The following is an 18,549-nucleotide window of genomic DNA, read 5'->3' as shown; positions in this document are numbered from 1 at the left end:
AAATACATTCTGGATTTAAAGTACTTTCAGTGAGATACCAGATGACATAGTGGTTAGTTTATGCGACAGCTACACGATTTTATGACGACGCTACTAATGAGTGACAATTTACAATGTTGCTTTTGCAGTGTTTCTGCTTTATATCTGCACAGTTTTTCTGTATTATTCTGGAAAGTAAAACATGTTTTAGTAGTAACTTTTGTGGTATAGCTACAATGAGACAGCCTTTTCCGTAGCACAACAATACGTTACAGCACAGTACTTTCTTCATCACGGCAATAAGCGTAATAACTAAGATATCTATACGCAAAGCGTTTCACTTTTGTTTATCATGAGGTAAGTACATTGGCTTCTGCAGAACTTAGCTTTCGGAGGACAATAACTACGACACTTCCACAGACATTATCTTACAGCAAGACGCACATTTAGCGCTACAGGACACGTATTTGAGTGATTAATTTTGTACTTAAATCATTTATTTTTAAAGATATTTGAAGTACAATGATACAAAGGTTTTCCGTGATACATTTCATTCCATTGCTGTAATCTGTAACACCTGAGGGTATAATTACATTAATCCTCAGGGTGGTACACGCTTACTTTGTGTACCATGTGTTTGGCAAGCACAAGGAGCCCTAGCTAATATGGTATTTGCTTATACAACTTTACACATCGGTACCATATTTCTCTAACACACAAATTACACAGCTATCTGATCATTTAACTGAGAGATAAACATTTTTTTACTACATCAGTGACATGTTTACGAAATTACACAGTTGGGTAACTTCACACTTATCAAATTGTATTTTGTCTGTACTTTGTGAACTGTTCACATTTTTTCGGAACCATTGTGATACTGTGACAGCTTTGAATGATGTATTTGGTAAGGGAGCATGATTTTAAAGTACGTTTGAGGTAGATGGCACTATTGAAATGAGCAGAGAATTTTTTTTAGGTTTTGACATTATTGCAGAAAGCTACGACGTTTTTGAGATTTGACTGAGGTGTTATGATGTACTTTCTTAGAAAAGAGAGCACAAATAGACATTTCCTTTCATAGGAATTGCATAAATAATGTTTTTAATGACTTGGTAACTTTCTTGCAGAGTAAGTTTTTGTGATGCATCACTCTAGTGTTAAGATGTGACATAGGTATTAAACATGGCCATTTTTACTGTAATATTTTTTTCTGCTTGAGCTATGTCATGTTTAGATATAAGTTATTACATTTACTGCTGATAGCTTTGCCAATTTGCATTTTTTTATTGCTGTTTGTATTAATTGTTTTGTGCTGCTGCATTGCCTCGTCCCTTAGTTTAGCATCTGAGCTCAGTAGATTTAAGTTAGCTTAAGATGGGGTAGGCCATATAAGAGAACGAGTTGTGAAGACTTGGAAGAAATGCATTGGCCAAAAAAGAATTTTGAAAGAGGATATGAACCAAAAAAGTAGGGTTAGGGACAACAGGTTTAGGTAGGATTTTCTTGGAAATAAATGATGAGGTAAGATAATGGTAAATAAATAATGAGGTAAGAAATGTGTGAACATATAAATACAGAAAGCATGCTTGGATAGAATTTTTTTGGTGGAAACAAATGTTGAAATAAGAGGAAAGATATATGGAATGAAGTTTTGGGGTGGACTGCAGTACCAAATGTCATACTGAAAACAAACCCTGTCCTATATTTTTGTGTTATTACACTATGTGAATTTGTGTTTTTCCTGTCTTAATGTGTTTAGCTAATAAGAGGTATGTTGTAGAATTTTTCTGATAATATGTTATTTACCTTGTAAAGATGTTTAGACTTTATTTATTCTGTTCTGTTTTAATGCTCATGTGTGAAGTTGATGTTTCGAAAGTTATTCTGATCTTTTATGTATGTACTCATGTCATAATTCCTGTAACACTGATGTATATGTTATTTCGATTCTTTTGTAAAGCCTGTACTACAAATGTTATCTGTATTGTTATGTTCTTTAATGATGTATTTTGTACCTTTGTAATTGTATTGTTATGTCATAAAATTGTAATTGACACCAGTTCATCATATTATTAACTTGTAAGTTCCATTTCACTGCACACGCTTCTGTTGGTCATAGTATATGGACAATATGTGAGAAGTAGGGATTGTTAGTTTTTGCACGTGTGTTAATAATTCAGCAAGGGACTGGATAACAGCATTGCTGGTTCTAAGGACAATTCCAAAAACTTTGTGAGTGCACAATTGGTGGTTATGGACATGCTATATTGTCCACAAGACTCTTCCATGGTGATTGTGCACCTGCACAGTCGCAGCAGATGGCTGCTGGCCATCTCTACAAGGACTACAGTGGGTCTACACCTTTGATGATCCATTAATACCATTATTTCTACAAGGACTGCAGTGGGTCTGCACCTTTGGTGGCCCACCAATACCATACTCTCTACCAAGACTATAGTGGGTCTGCTCTGTGATGACCTACCTACCAATATTCTTCAAAACGTCGAATGACTCTGCTGTGGGTTTCCTCTGTTGTGGCCCATTACCTGTCTGCATGTCGAGAGTCAGCACTGTCTTTCCGTTGGAAGGACAACACTACTTCTTCAAGACTGCATGGAAATCCACTACTTCCATGTGCATTTTCTTTTACTGCTCAGACTTTGAGAAAAACACTGCAATTTTACTGTGATGAATGATCTGGACTGTCTTTATGGACTGTGAGAAAATTTTAGCTTTTGACCAACATTGTATCAATAAGTGTGTGCATTTGATATGTTTGTTATTGTAATTATGAAAAATTTTATGAAATCATTATTGGCCACTGCCCAAAACAATTTGTAAAATTTTTTGTGGGGAGCATGGGGGCTATGTAAGTAAGCTGTTTATGTTTTCTTATTGGCAACGTTACGTAGCACTCTGTATGAAAATCACTGGCTGTGCTGTGTGTAGTCTCTGGCTAGTTTGCATTGTTGTCTGCCATTGTAGTGTTGGGCAGCTGGATGTGAACAGCGCGTAGCGTTGCGCAGTTGGAGGTGAGCCGCCAGCAGTGGTGGATGTGGGGAGAGAAATGGCGGAGTTTTGAAATTTGTAAGACTGGATGTCATGAACTGCTATGTATATTATGATTTTTCAACACTATTAAGGTAAATACATTGTTTGTTCTCTACTAAAATCTTTCATTTGCTAACTATGCCTATCAGTAGTTAGTGCCTTCCGTAGTTTGAATCTTTTATTTAGCTGGCAGTAGTGGCGCTCGCTGTATTGCAGTAGTTCGAGTAACGAAGATTTTTGTGAGGTAAGTGATTTGTGAAAGGTATAGGTTAATGTTAGTCAGGGCCATTCTTTTGTAGGGATTATTGAAAGTCAGGTTGCATTGCGCTAAAAATATTGTGTGTCAGTTTAAGGACAGTCATGTATAATTGTTCAAAGGGGACGTTTCATACTTTAACCATGCCGGGAAGCGAGCAATTTGCACGAGCGCCAATGATCAAGCCGTTTTGGACGTCAGATAAATAGGCCAGTTTCCGCATTACGGCAAAGACTGCGGTGTTTTTTGCGTCCTCCTGACTCGCTTTATATAACCTCCATTGCCGCCACCTGCCGTCTGTGAGTGTTCATTGCACGTTGCCATCGAACATTGGCGTTGGTCACTTGTGACTGGACCGTGTATTTTGTACACCCTATAGATGTACAGTACTGGAGCAGCTCCTTTTCAGTTCCCCAGACTGTCAAACAGTGAAGCACGATATGGGGGGAACGCAATACGGGGCTGTGTGGGGAGAGGGGGCGAGTGGGTGGGGGTACTCACCTGTTTGCCGAAGCTGTTTGTGCCGACTGCACTCGCAGGTCTGCAGAACTGCCCATTTCACGAACGTGCCCCCAACAGCGGCGGCGGAATTAGCTGGCGGCGACCACCGCGGCCTCCCTTCCTATCTGTAATTACTCCGCCATCTTAATTACCTCCCGACCTGGGACAATACCTCACCCTAACCACCGAGCCTTCACATGCGCTCCCAGGTCGGCTGGCAGTCTACCGCGGAAAATTGCTCGCTAGCGTTTATCGCTCGTGCTGAGTCTGTCTTAGGCGCCTGCTAAGTTAGTGACGCGTTATGATGGAAGTTGAGAAGCTAATTTCGGAGTTCCCCGCAACAGACGGGGCTGAGAAAGAGCAAAGGGTGCTGCGCTCAATGTGTGCAGACTGCACCGCCATTCAGCCGACCAACACGCTAGCAGCTCAGGGTACCGCAAACTGTGCTCCCCAGTAACAACAGGGACTTGTCGTCAACCGCATACGACAAAGAAACTTTTTCAAAAATTTATTCAGGAAATAATTACAGCTGCTCTTACCTTTGTAATAACATATGTACATTTATGTGTGGAAGACCAAGAACATAGTGCTCGGATTAAAAGGGTATAGTCTTTCGGCCCTACTGTTCAATTTATATACTGAAGAAGCAATGACGGAAATAAAAGAATCGTTCAAGAGTGGAATTATTACTCAGGGTGAAAGAATATCAATGATAAGATTCTGATGACACTGGTATCCTCGTTGAAAGTGAGGAAGTATTACAGGATATGCTGAATGAAACGTACGGTATAATAAGTACGGAACATGAATTGAGAAAGACGAAAGTAATGAGAAGTATCACAAATGAGAACAGCGAGAAACTTAACATTACGATTGATGTTCAGGAAGTAGATGAAATTAAGAGGAGTCGGTTCGTTCTATCTCGGCCATGTTAAATTATATGACTTTAGGAAATTTTTCTCCCTAACCAATTGACATATTATCATGATTTTTTTGAGTGTTCATTATTTTTTTAAAGTAGCCATAAAACTACATTTTTTTTTACTTTAATTGAATTTATACCATAGTTTTTTAAAGGATATGCATATTTCCTCAGTTTAAGTCAAAAAATAACAAATAAGGAACAATTCTAAAAAAAGTCATCTTGATAACAATAATAGTAGCCAAGAAAAATGTTCCTAACCATTGAAAAACACAGTTGTCGGGGAACCGCAAATAAAGATAAGACTATTAAACAATGATTTCATTCTTACATTAGTACATTCCAGCTTCGTATGAAGGTCTATCTGGATCTTCTAGTTCTTCAAACTGGTCCTCTATCTTTCTTCTTGCTTGCCGCGTGGCCTGGCGACACTTTTTCTCAGTTTCTGTGGTAGCTTTGTCCGCTTTTTTAATCCGAAGTTCTTCGTCCTTTTTCAAACACTTGACACAATTCTTGCCTGGAGATATGCCTGGATGACTCAAAATTTTACACTTTGGTAAATTTCCTTCATTGGCACTTGTAATAGCTTCGTACACTCCCAACTGAAATGTAGTCATCAAAATAAAAGTTGCTTTCGGTAGCCGCTACCATACAACATTGTTGAACGACTCTGACGGATTTTGCGTTCCACCATGTAGGCACTTACGCAAGAGGTCAGGATGGGCCAAGACTCTAAATATGGGTTTTATTTGTTCCATGACAGCGAAGGGAAGATGAGTGTGGTCATTGTGGTCATAAGGCTCATTTTTCTCTTGGGCTTTTCGGAATTTGCACCAGCTTGTCTCAGCTTTGGGTCATAGTCCGTGTCCAGATGTGTCTTCGTTCGTAGCCGTCAAATGAAAAAATTCTGCCCAGACCGTTGCCTTCATGTCCTTTAGAGTTGTTGTAGCTTTCCCTCTTATAGCTAGGCCATAATATAGTTGTATTTGATTTATAGCCTCACCAGTAAGGCAGCCACGACCCCCGATGGTTTTGTCGTCGGTAAGTTTTGTTTTGCCAAATTTCAATTTTCTGATGCGACTACCCATCCGTTTCTGGACCTGACCGCAACATTCCAATTTCTCAGTTTAGAAGTCGGGACCACGTGGTTTGGCCTCACAAACTTTAGGGTAAGAAGCACTGTCCACGTCTCGTAAATAATACTTGTACCGCACTCCGTATTTCGGCAGCGGTTCTTGGAACATTTCCACAACTCCTTTTACCTCCATTCCTCCACTTACTCCAGAGTAGTTAGCTAGGCAATCAGCATCATGATTGTTGGTCATTCTATTTTCGCATCTGCAATACTTGGATTAAATTTTAACATCAATTACCTTGCCTGTGTTTTTTGCTATTGCAGTTACAATTCCATTGAGTGAAGTGTGGGACCTACGTTGCCACCATCCGTCAAATATTGCTGTCAAGTCTCTATTACCATCATTTTCACTGACACTTTCTTCAACAGCAGCCTCCAATATCTCTTCACAGACCTCTTTTGCAGTATCTCGAAGCATCTTATTGTAATATTTGAAAGCTGGCGGAGTCGGCAAGTTCATTACACCGCAGAAAGTTTTCGCCGCTTCTTCACCTTTTCCAGTACATCGGAATGCGTAGGCTAATCGAATATTCACTTCTGATTGTTTAGAGTCTGGTAAGCGTGGAGAATTAGTAGTGGACACTTCAAAAGAACAGTCACTGCACTTTATTACTATCGGTACTTGTAAGCCTAGCCTGGTTCTAGTAGAGGCAGTAAGGGAACCTTCACATTTTACGCACACCGCAATTTGGCTAACTAGGCTACCTAAACTGTTGATATTAACAGTGTCATAGCAACCTTCTTCATGTCATATTTAACCAAGTTACGGGTAAGCTTCTTAGAAGAAGAGCTTGTTTTAGAACCACAAGCAGCTTCAGTGCTAGTACTAGGCCAAGGCTCACCTTCACAATGAACTTCCTCTTCAGGTTCACCACGATGGACACACTGTTTTTAGTTACATCTCCCCCCACTGAACTCACGTTTTCGTCTCTAGTTTCGTATTCGCGGCATTTTTACATAATATAAACTTATTTGCTGAGATCTAAACACTGAAATACGAATATCGTAAACAAACTTCACTTTCAAGCACCACAAACAAAGAACTGAAAACAACAAAGTAAACTGGCAGCTGTTTTCATCATTGCTGCCAACAATATATCATCAGTGTTACCAACTAAGCTTTCAAACAGCTCTACTACAACAGGTAGTCACTAGCGAGTAAAAAGAAGGTTGAGTTCATGAAAAGTGTACGTTGCACGGTTTTACTAAAACGCCTGTAAAACGGAAACCACTCAACATAAATTAATAAATTTGGTATCAATTTAAACTCAAATATACGAGTAACAAAAAAGTGCGACTCCTCTTAAGGAATTCTACTACCTAGGTAGCAAAATTACCCACAACGGACGGTGCCAGAAGGACACAAAAACAGGCCAGCTCCTGCGAAAAAGCATTGCTGACCAAGAGAAGTCTACTAGCATTAGACATGTGCCTTAATTTGGGGAAGAAATTTCTGAGAACTTGCATCAGGAGCACAGCAGAGAATCGAAGCATTTTAAATGTGGTGTTACAGAAGAATGCTGAAAATTAGGTAGACTGATAAGATAAAGAATGAGGCCGTTCGTCGCAGAATCGGCGAGGAAAGAAATATATGAAAAACACTGGCAAGCAGAAGGTACAGTATGATAGGACATTTGTTATGATACCACGGAATAATTTCCATAGTACTAGAGGGAACTGTAGAGGGTAAAAACTGTAAAGGAAGGCTGGGACTGTAATACATGGAGCATATAATTGAGGACGTAGGTTGCAAGTACTGCTATGAGATGAAGAGGTTGGTACAGGAGAGAAATTCGGGTGGGCTGCATCAAACCGGTCTGAAGACTGATGGAATAAAACGTACATTTATTTAAACAAAAACATAATGTGACTACAATTCTTTTCAGTGTCATGCAGTGTCTTCACGAAACACTGCAAAACGACGTTGCTCCAGTTACTTGCCCTGAAGAATAGGTCTGGGAAGATGGTCGAACCGTCGGTTTCGTAGTAGTTGTCAGTTTTCTTAATGACTCCGGCGTGACAAGCCAACGGACTTGCCTCATATTTACGCTGGCTGCTGTAGTGTGTCAATGAAACAAATAGTATACAAGAGAATAAATAACAAGGACGTCTCCGGTCTAGCAGTGTATGTCTGTTAAAATAGAGATGCAGCACGGCTAATTTGAATCTCTGACATAATATATACTTTTACTTGCCGACTTAGACCTAGTAGGGCAAGACAAAAATTAACATAACTGTCTTTTTAACTACACTCCTGGAAATGGAAAAAAGAACACATTGACACCGGTGTGTCAGACCCACCATACTTGCTCCGGACACTGCGAGAGGGCTGTACAAGCAATGATCACACGCACGGCACAGCGGACACACCAGGAACCGCGGTGTTGGCCGTCGAATGGCGCTAGCTGCGCAGCATTTGTGCACCGCCGCCGTCAGTGTCAGCCAGTTTGCCGTGGCATACGGAGCTCCATCGCAGTCTTTAACACTGGTAGCATGCCGCGACAGCGTGGACGTGAACCGTATGTGCAGTTGACGGACTTTGAGCGAGGGCGTATAGTGGGCATGCGGGAGGCCGGGTGGACGTACCGCCGAATTGCTCAACACGTGGGGCGTGAGGTCTCCACAGTACATCGATGTTGTCGCCAGTGGTCGGCGGAAGGTGCACGTGCCCGTCGACCTGGGACCGGACCGCAGCGACGCACGGATGCACGCCAAGACCGTAGGATCCTACGCAGTGCCGTAGGGGACCGCACCGCCACTTCCCAGCAAATTAGGGACACTGTTGCTCCTGGGGTATCGGCGAGGACCATTCGCAACCGTCTCCATGAAGCTGGGCTACGGTCCCGCACACCGTTAGGCCGTCTTCCGCTCACGCCCCAACATCGTGCAGCCCGCCTCCAGTGGTGTCGCGACAGGCGTGAATGGAGGGACGAATGGAGACGTGTCGTCTTCAGCGATGAGAGTCGCTTCTGCCTTGGTGTCAATGATGGTCGTATGCGTGTTTGGCGCCGTGCAGGTGAGCGCCACAATCAGGACTGCATACGACCGAGGCACACAGGGCCAACACCCGGCATCATGGTGTGGGGAGCGATCTCCTACACTGGCCGTACACCACTGGTGATCGTCGAGGGGACACTGAATAGTGCACGGTACATCCAAACCGTCATCGAACCCATCGTTCTACCATTCCTAGACCGGCAAGGGAACTTGCTGTTCCAACAGGACAATGCACGTCCGCATGTATCCCATGCCACCCAACGTGCTCTAGAAGGTGTAAGTCAACTACCCTGGCCAGCAAGATCTCCGGATCTGTCCCCCATTGAGCATGTTTGGGACTGGATGAAGCGTCGTCTCACGCGGTCTGCACGTCCAGCACGAACGCTGGTCCAACTGAGGCGCCAGGTGGAAATGGCATGGCAAGCCGTTCCACAGGACTACATCCAGCATCTCTACGATCGTCTCCATGGGAGAATAGCAGCCTGCATTGCTGCGAAAGGTGGATATACACTGTACTAGTGCCGACATTGTGCATGCTCTGTTGCCTGTGTCTATGTGGCTGTGGTTCTGTCAGTGTGATCATGTGATGTATCTGACCCCAGGAATGTGTCAATAAAGTTTCCCCTTCCTGGGACAATGAATTCACGGTGTTCTTATTTCAATTTCCAGGAGTGTATTATACTGCCAAGACGCGAATATTTGTTATGCGCTATTAACTTACTATTTTAAGCACGGAGACAACAAAGAGTCTTCTAGCCTAGTGAGCATCACAAAGCCGATTAATCTTATTGCATTATTATTGTTCCGTACCTCAACAAGTAAAAACGGAACCGTTATAGGATAACTTTTTTGTCTGTATGTTTGTCAGTCCGCTAAGACACCTTTTCTCAGGAACGGGTAGAGGTATCTAGCCGAAATTTATGTCAAATACCAAGGTCTAGGACCCTTTGATGGTGCAGATAATTTAAGATTCTAAAGTAATAAGGAAATAGAACGATACACAGACATACATGGTGACATGAGGATACGAAGACATAATTTTATGAGCACATTTAAAGAATGGCACCCACTGGGTTGACAAAACACACAGTAGAAATCTACGAAAGCAGAAGTAAACACAAAACTGAACCAATTAAATGGATAGCTGCGATTAAGGAGAATCTTAGAGTAGTCAGTATAACTCAGGCAGAAGCTACAGGTAGGAAAACATTCAGACAAAAGATATTTGATTGGAAATTTGGTCAAAAGGAAACTAGAAAACGGACTGGAACACCGTGGTCTGATGAAAGAAAGAGACTTCATCCTGAAAGGATGAAACAAATTTGGACACAAAGGAAGGCCAACCATCAAAGGCGACGTTGATTGATTGTACCTCGCATGGTCCTTTTGGACCCATACGTGAATGATAAAAATTATTATTATTAACATCTACACACATAATAATTTTGTACGGAACCCGCAGAGTGTAAGTCCTACTTGCATTTGTCCGGTGTTCTGTTCCATTAAATAGTTTAAAAATCGAATTTTTCCGATGAATATATGTTGCGCAATTCTACATGCAACATACGCTTGCGGAGTTTGCTGGAAACACCAATAAATTTGTAATAAGTACACTCAACGGAATGGGTGCTAGGTACCTAGGCTGTAGGCATCTCAAACGGACGAGTACGCAACATTAGCTCGTAAAAGTTTTAACGAAAAAGCTATGTGTGCGATATGGTGGTCGCCATTACTGACAGTTGACCAAAAAGGCCAAGGAAAGAATATTCCAGTGCTGTATTTAGCAATCTCGAATCGTAATCGATTTCGTCATGATCTGTTGTGCAAAGATTTTCATGTTAAATCCCGAGCTCATATGTTGGACACAGAGCTGTGAAGATCATATTTAATTTGTTGAATAATAACATTATCAGCAAATAGCACTGTATTTCAGCAAGTAGTATGTTATTTCAGTGGATTCTTCCTTAGCGTAAATTATATCTGGTGTTCCAAATGATTCAATATTTCCTCTTGCTAGACGTACAACGTGTGAACTAATGCCAGATCCTGGAAAAATTAAAATATAGAACTCTGAATGTCCAAACAATCAGAATAAGTGTTGATATAGAATAGGCTCGCTCTGACCTTATATTCTGGCAGAGGTAAAATACAGGCAGAGAAAGATTATGTGCAACGAGCCAGATCGCTGTAATAAAAGTAGGAGGTTCTGAAAGGGAAGTAGTAATTGAGTAATTGAGAAGGGAGTGAAACAGGGTTGTACCAGACTCCGAAGTTATTCAGTCTGTAGATTAAGAAAGCAATAAAGGAAACCGAAGAGAAATGTGAAAAGAGAGAGAAGAAGGCAAAACTTTGTTGTTTGCCACTGATACTGCAGTTCTGTCAGAGGACTTGTAAAAGCAAATGAATGGAATGGGTAGAGTCTGTAGAAGGTGTTGTAGGATGAATATCGACAAACGTATAACAAGCGTCACGCAATCTAGTCGAATAAAATCGGACGATGCTGACAGATTACGAAATGAAACAATAAAAGTTGTCCATGAGATCACCCATTTGATTATCAAAATAACTGAGGCTGGTCACATTAGAGAGGATATTAAATACACACCGACAGTAGCAAGCTTTCCCTGAAAGCATTTCCGTGGGGCGTTGACTTGTACAGGAGTGGAACGTTGACGATAAGAAGTCCAAACAAGAATAGAAGCTCTTGAAATTTATACGACAGTTTGACAAAAGGAAGGGCTCGGTTAATACATTGAAGAGCCAAAGAAACTGGTACACCTGCCTAATATCGTGTAGGGTCCCCAAGAGCAAGCAGAAGTGCTGCAACAAGCCGTGTCATGGACTCTACTAATGTCTGAAGTAGCGCTGGAGGGAACTGACACCAAGAAGCCTGCATAGCTGACCATAAATCCGTAAGGGTACGAGGGGGTGGAAATTTCGTCTGAACAGCGCTTTGCGTGGCATCCCAGATGTGCTCAATACTGTTCATGTCTGGGGAGTTTGGTGGCCAATGGAAGTGTTTAACTGCAGGAGAGCGTTACTGGACCACTCGGTAGCGATTCTGGACGTGCAGTATGTCGCATTGTCCTCCTGGGATTGCCCAAATCCGTCGGACTGCAGAATGGACACGAATGGATGCAGGTGTACATACAGGATACTTACGTACGTGTCACCTGTCAGAGTCGTATCTAGACGTATCATAGGTGCCATATTACTCCCACTGCACACGCCCCACACCATTAGAAAGCCTCCACCAGCTTGAGCAGTCCCCTGTTCACTTACAGGGTCCATGGATTCATGAGGTTGTCTCCATATCCGTAGACGTCCATCCACTAGATACAATTTGAAACAGACAAAATTTTTCCAGTTATCAGCAGTGCAACGTCTGTGTTGACGGGCCCAGGAGAGGTGTAAAACTTTGCATCGTGCAGTCATCAAGTGTACACGAGTGGGTCTTCGGTTCCGAAAGCCCATATCGATGATGTCTCGTTAAATGGTCCGCACGCTGACACCTGCTGATGGCCCAGCATTCAAATCTGCAGCAATTTGCGGAAGGGTTACACTTATGTCACGTTGAACTATTCTCTTCGGTAGTCGTTGGTCCCATTCTAGCAGAATCTTTTTCCGGTCGTAACGATGTCGGAGGGTTGATGTTTTACCGGATTCCTGATATTCACGGTCCACTCGTGAGATGGTCGTACGGCAAGATCTCCACTTCATCGCTTCCTCGGAGATGTTGTGTCCCAGCACTGGTGCGCCGACTACAACACGACGTTCAGAGTCACTTAAATCTTGATAACCTGCCATTGTAGCAGCAGTAACCTATCTAACACACGCACCACGCACTTGTTGTTCTATACAGGGCGGTCGGAAATTCCCGCTACAAACTTCTAGGACTTGTAGAGGGGAGTGAGTACATCGTATTTTGAATAGGAACCCATGTCCGGAAACGTGATCCAACGAGGCTACAGAGCGTCAAAGTTATAGGTGCGGGCGTCTGTACATGTACGTATACGCGGGGTGATTCTGTGATGGTGTTACAGACTTTCTAGGAAGATGGAGAACGATAAATGTATTAATCCGAAGTAAGGATGCCTGCACCGGAAACGAACGACTCGAAAGTTATAAACGAAAACCGTTCTGATACCTCTGACAGTTGAAAACATGTACGGGTACTTGTGTTGCAAAGAGTGTACGGCTGGTAACTTTCAGTGGTGGTAGTGTGGACAGAAACGAGAAAAAATGTCCAATTAACGAGGGCTCTAAATTGCATACCTGAGAAGGTATGACCATTCGCTCATCTTCGCTAATGTGAAACATCTCTTCTACTGACAAGGGAACCTCCCCATCGCACCCCCCTCAGATTTAGTTATAAGTTGGCACAGGGATAGGCCATGAAAAACTGAAGACAGATCAATCGAGAAAACAGGAAGAAGTTGTGTGGAACTATGAAAAAAATAAGCAAAATATACAAACTGAGTAGTCCATGGGCAAGATATGCAACATTAAGGATACTCTGAGCTCCGGATCGCCGTGGTCACGTGGTTAGCGTGAGCAGCTGCCGATCGAGAGGTCCTTGGTTCAAATCTTGTCTCGAGTAAAAAGTTTAATTTTTTATTTTGAGACAATTATCAAAGTTCAGGCACTCACACATAATCAACTTCGCTCTCCAAAATTCCAGGACATGTTCAGATTTGCTTGGACATATGCAGGATTTGACGGTCTACACACGGAAACATTTTAAAACGTAAAAAACATACGTTTTGACAGAGCATAGGGAAAGCGGCGCGATTGTGAAACTGTTGCATTCATTTGTTCCGGTATATGTGATAAACTCTTATGTTTTCATTACTTTTTTGGAGTGATTATCACATCCACAAGAAAACCTAAATCGGGCAAGGCAGAAGAATCTTTTTACCCATTCGCCAAGTGTGCAAGTTAGGTGGGTCGACAACATATTCCTGTAATGTGACGCACATGCCGTCACCAGTGTCGTATAGAATATTTCAGACGTGTTTTCCTGTGGAGGAATCGGTTGACCTATGAATTTGCGATCAAATATTTTCGGTTCCTATTGGAGAGGCACGTCCTTTCGTCTACTAATCGCACGGTTTTGCCGTGCGGTCGCAAAACACAGACACTAAACTTATTACAGTAAACAGAGACGTCAATGAATGAACGGTCAGATCGTAACTTTGCGAAAATAAAGTAAGTAAAATTTTTACTGGAGGGAGGACTCGAACCAAGGACTTCTTGTTCCGCAGTTGCTCTCTGTTACCACAGGACCACGGCGCTCCTCAGCTTACATTCTCCTTGATGTTGCATATCTTACACTAGGACTACTCAGTTTGTATATTTTGCTTATTTTTTCATAGTTCCACACAACTTCTTCCTGTTTTCTCGATTGATCTGTGTTCAGTTTTTCAAGGCCTATCCACTGTGTCAATTTATAACTAAATCTGAGGGGGGTGCGATGGGGAGGTTCCCTTGTGAGCAAGTGTTGATAGCTGTTAAGATATGCACTTTAGAGCCAACGTTTAATGGACTTTTTTCTCGTTTTTGTCCACACTACCACCACTGAAAGTTACCAGCCCTACACTCTTTGCAACACAAGAAGCGGTACGTGTATTCAACTGTCAGAGGTATCAGAACGGTTTTTGTTTATAACTTTCGACTCGTTCGTTTCCAGTACAGGGATCCTTACTTCGGATTAATACATTTATCGTTCTCCATCATCCTAGAAAGTCCGTAACATCATCACGGAATCACACCGCGTATACGTACATTTACAGACGCCCGTGCCTATAACTTTGTCGCTCTGTAGTCTCGTTGGATGACGTTTCCGGACATGGGTTCCTATTCAAAATACGATGTGCTCACTCCCCTCTACTATTCCTAGAAGTCTGTAACGGGAATTTCCGACCACCCTGTATAGGCGTTGCCGACCCCAACTGCATCTTCTGCCTGTTTACATATCTCTGTATTTGAGTACGCATGCCTATACCAGTTTGTTTGGCGCTTCAGTGTACGAGGTGCGGCTAGAAAAAAACCGGACTGATGCTGGAAAAAACATTTATTTACAATTATTTACAATTTCATGTTATCTCCTTCAATGCACTCCCCTCCTCCGTCTCTACACCGCTCCATACGAATTTTCCACTGTTCATAGCAATGCTGCAGATCATTTTCGGTAAGTCCATACATTACTTCCGTCGCTTTTTCTTTTACTGCTTCAACAGTCTCAAATCTAGTTCCTTTCAAAGCTGACTTGACTTTAGGGAAAAGAAAAAAGTCACAGGGGGCCAAATCAGGTGAGTAGGGTGGATGATCTAAGATGGGAATGTTGTGTTTTGCCAAAAACGTCTTCACTGACAACGCACTGTGAGCTGGGGCATTGTCTTGGTGAAGGATCCATGACTTTTTTCTCCACAAATCGTTCCGTTTTCTCCGTACTCGCTCACGTAGGGTAGCCAGGACGCTAATGTAGTAATGCTGATTCACTGTTTGTCCCTCTGGTACCCAATCAATGTGCACAATCCCTTTGATGTCAAAAAAAAAACAATCATCATTGCCTTGAATTTCGATTTTGACATTCGTGCTTTTTTTTCTCGTGGAGAACCAGGAGTTTACCAATGCATCGATTGGCGTTTAGTTTCGGGATCGTAAGTAAAAAACCACGATTCATCGCAAGTAATAACATTTTGTAAGAAGGTGGGATCACTTTCAATGTTTTCCAGGATGTCAGAACAAATCATTCTTCGGCGTTCCTTCTGTTCAATTGTGAGACACTTTGGAACCATTTTTGAACACACTTTGTTCATGTTGAAACTTTCATGAAGAATCTGCCTAACACTTTCCTTGTCAACTCCTGTTAACTCAGACACTGCTCTGATTGTTAAACGGCGATCTTGTCGAACAAGTTTACCGATTTTTTCAATGTTTGCATCAGTTTTTGCTGACAATGGTCTGCCAGTGCGAGTGTCATCACTGGTGTCTTCGCGGCCATCTTTAAATCGTTTAAACCACTCAAACACTTGTGTTCGCGATAAACAATCACCGCCGTACACTTGTTGTAACATTACAAACGTTTCACTTGCAGATTTTCCTAGTTTGAAACAAAATTTGATGTTAACACGCTGTTCTTTCTGTACACTCAACATTTTCCGACGCACAGACAAAACGTCAACTACTTAAAACAGACGCCACGGGCAGACTGAGTGCAGGAGGCAGATGAAACTCGAGCAGTAGGCGGAGCGAGAGTCACGTGACAGGCCACGCGACTTTCAGCCTTATTGCATTCGTTTTATTGTTTCACTAGTACTAGTCCGGTTTTTTTCTAGCCACACCTCGTATAATGCAAGTTTAAATGCATGTCGGTTGCAGCGGCTATGCCCAGGTGAAGAGGCTTACAAAGAACACTGTAGCATGCGAGATACATTGCAGACATATTCATAATGAAGATCTCAAAACCAACAATAACAGTGAAACCTTCCGAAGAGGAATGAAAATCCCCGTCATATACCGAACACATCGGAAGGCCCTCGTGGCGGTGGATGTTTGCAGTCAGAACTCACCCCTGGGCACGACGCCGAGCAGGGCGAGTATGTTGGGGTGGCGGAAGGCGCTCATGGTCTCGACCTCGCGCATGAAGTCGTCCTCCGCCTCCCGCGTGGCCGCCTCCTTGAGCACCTTCACCGCCACCACCTCCGGCTGGCGGCCGTCCCCTCGCCGCAGCTCTCCTGTAACAAAGCGAACGTGTCAGCCGCACTGGGCAAGGAGGGCAGGGTAAAAGGTGTACTTATTAGGAGAAATGATTATGGAAGATTTACGTGTCATGTGAAACGACAATTTAATCGGTACATTTGACAATTTACTTGGAATTTTTGCCACGTATCGCATAGAGAATTGAAATGCTCCTATCGACAGGGGATCTCACGTTGATTCCGTATTTCTAGATTTCCGGAAAGCTTTTGACACCGTTCCTCACAAGCGACTTCTAATCAAGCTGTGGGCCTATGGGGTATCGTCTCAGTTGTGCGACTGGATTCGTGATTTCCTGTCAGGAAGGTCGCAGTTCGCAGTAATAGACGGCAAATCATCGAGTAAAACTGAAGTGATATCAGGTGTTCCCCAGGGAAGCGTCCTGGGACCTCTGCTGTTCCTGATCTATATAAATGACCTGGGTGACAATCTGAGCAGTTCTCTTAGGTTGTTCGCAGATGATGCTGTAATTTACCGTCTAGTAAGGTCATCCGAAGACCAGTATCAGTTGCAAAGCGATTTAGAAAAGATTGCTGAATGGTGTGGCAGGTGGCAGTTGACGCTAAATAACGAAAAGTGTGAGGTGATCCACATGAGTTCCAAAAGAAATCCGTTGGAATTCGATTACCCGATAAATAGTACAATTCTCAAGGCTGTCAATTCAACTAAGTACCTGAGTGTAAAAATTACGAACAACTTCAGTTGGAAAGACCACATAGAAAATATTGTGGGGAAGGAGAGCCAAAGGTTGCGTTTCATTGGCAGGACACTTAGAAGATGCAACAAGTCCACTAAAGAGACAGCTTACACTACCCTCGTTCGTCCTCTGTTAGAATATTGCAGCGCGGTGTGGGATCCTTACCAGGTGGGATTGACGGAGGACATCGAAAGGGTGCAAAAAAGGGCATCTCGTTTTGTATTATCACGTAATAGGCGAGAGAGAGTGGCAGATATGATACGCGAGTTGGGATGGAAGTCATTAAAGCAAAGACGTTTTTCGTCGCGGCGAGATCTATTTACGAAATTTCAGTCACCAACTTTCTCTTCCGAATGCGAAAATATTTTGTTGAGCCCAACCTACATAGGTAGGAATGATCATCAAAATAAAATAAGAGAAATCAGAGCTGGAACAGAAAGGTTTAGGTGTTCGTTTTTCCTGCGCGCTGTTCGGGAGTGGAATGGTAGAGATATAGTATGATTGTGGTACGATGAACCTTCTGCCAAGCACTTAAATGTGAATTGCAGAGTAGTCATGTAGATGTAGATGTAGATGTAATACAAGTGAGGATAGAGGATCATTTAAGCGGGCTCTGTAAAGAAGTGGTTTATTCCGGAAAAAAGATAGTTTTCACCGCAAGCACTAGCCAAGTAATTATTCTAGGATAAAGAATTAATTGTGTCGAACAGTATCTACGTGTTAATATTCAAGGTGAATTACGAGTCATGTGTGTGGTATCAACGTTCAATACCACACTTGTTAGGGGTTGCAGTTACCGACCGTGGTCTGTACTAGTTTGACCCGCGAATCGCGACCAGCGCCGCTAGCGCTGCTCCGCGGCTTTCAACAAATCTCTAGCGAGTGCTCGGCCACTCTTGCTCGGGACGTCAAAGTACGAAAGTAGTATAGCCTTCAGCTTAAACGAAGCAACCTCTAACAAGGCGCTTACTTAAAGTATGGCCTATGTGATGCCTCTATAGCTCTCTGTTTGTAGTTATACAGGGTGTTACAAAAAGGTACGGCCAAACTTTCAGGAAACATTCCTCACTCACAAATAAAGAAAAGATGTTATGTGGACATGTGTCCGGAAACGCTTAATTTCCATGTTAGAGCTCATTTTAGTTTCGTCCACCTACGCTCAATGGAGCACGTTATCGTGATTTCATACAGGATACTCTACCTGTGCTGCTAGAACATGTGCCTTTACAAGTAGGACACAACATGTG

At 42.7% G+C, this 18,549-nt stretch overlaps 1 protein-coding gene across 2 annotated transcripts in view; it reads right to left on the bottom strand.

Moving 5' to 3' along the window:
- The window catches only part of LOC126259964 (muscle, skeletal receptor tyrosine protein kinase-like), a 725,418-nt gene that overhangs the window by 55,281 nt on the left and 651,588 nt on the right, over positions 1-18,549 (bottom strand). For both annotated transcript variants that reach the window (XM_049957079.1, XM_049957078.1), the window contains exon 6: positions 16,419-16,583. In XM_049957079.1, the coding sequence (XP_049813036.1) occupies positions 16,419-16,583 (165 nt within the window). The remainder of the gene's footprint in view (positions 1-16,418; positions 16,584-18,549) is intronic.

Source organism: Schistocerca nitens, chromosome 5 (assembly GCF_023898315.1).
Source record: "Schistocerca nitens isolate TAMUIC-IGC-003100 chromosome 5, iqSchNite1.1, whole genome shotgun sequence".
Taxonomy (NCBI): Eukaryota; Metazoa; Arthropoda; class Insecta; order Orthoptera; family Acrididae; genus Schistocerca; species Schistocerca nitens.
This window is presented reverse-complemented; position numbering and strand designations above follow the sequence as displayed.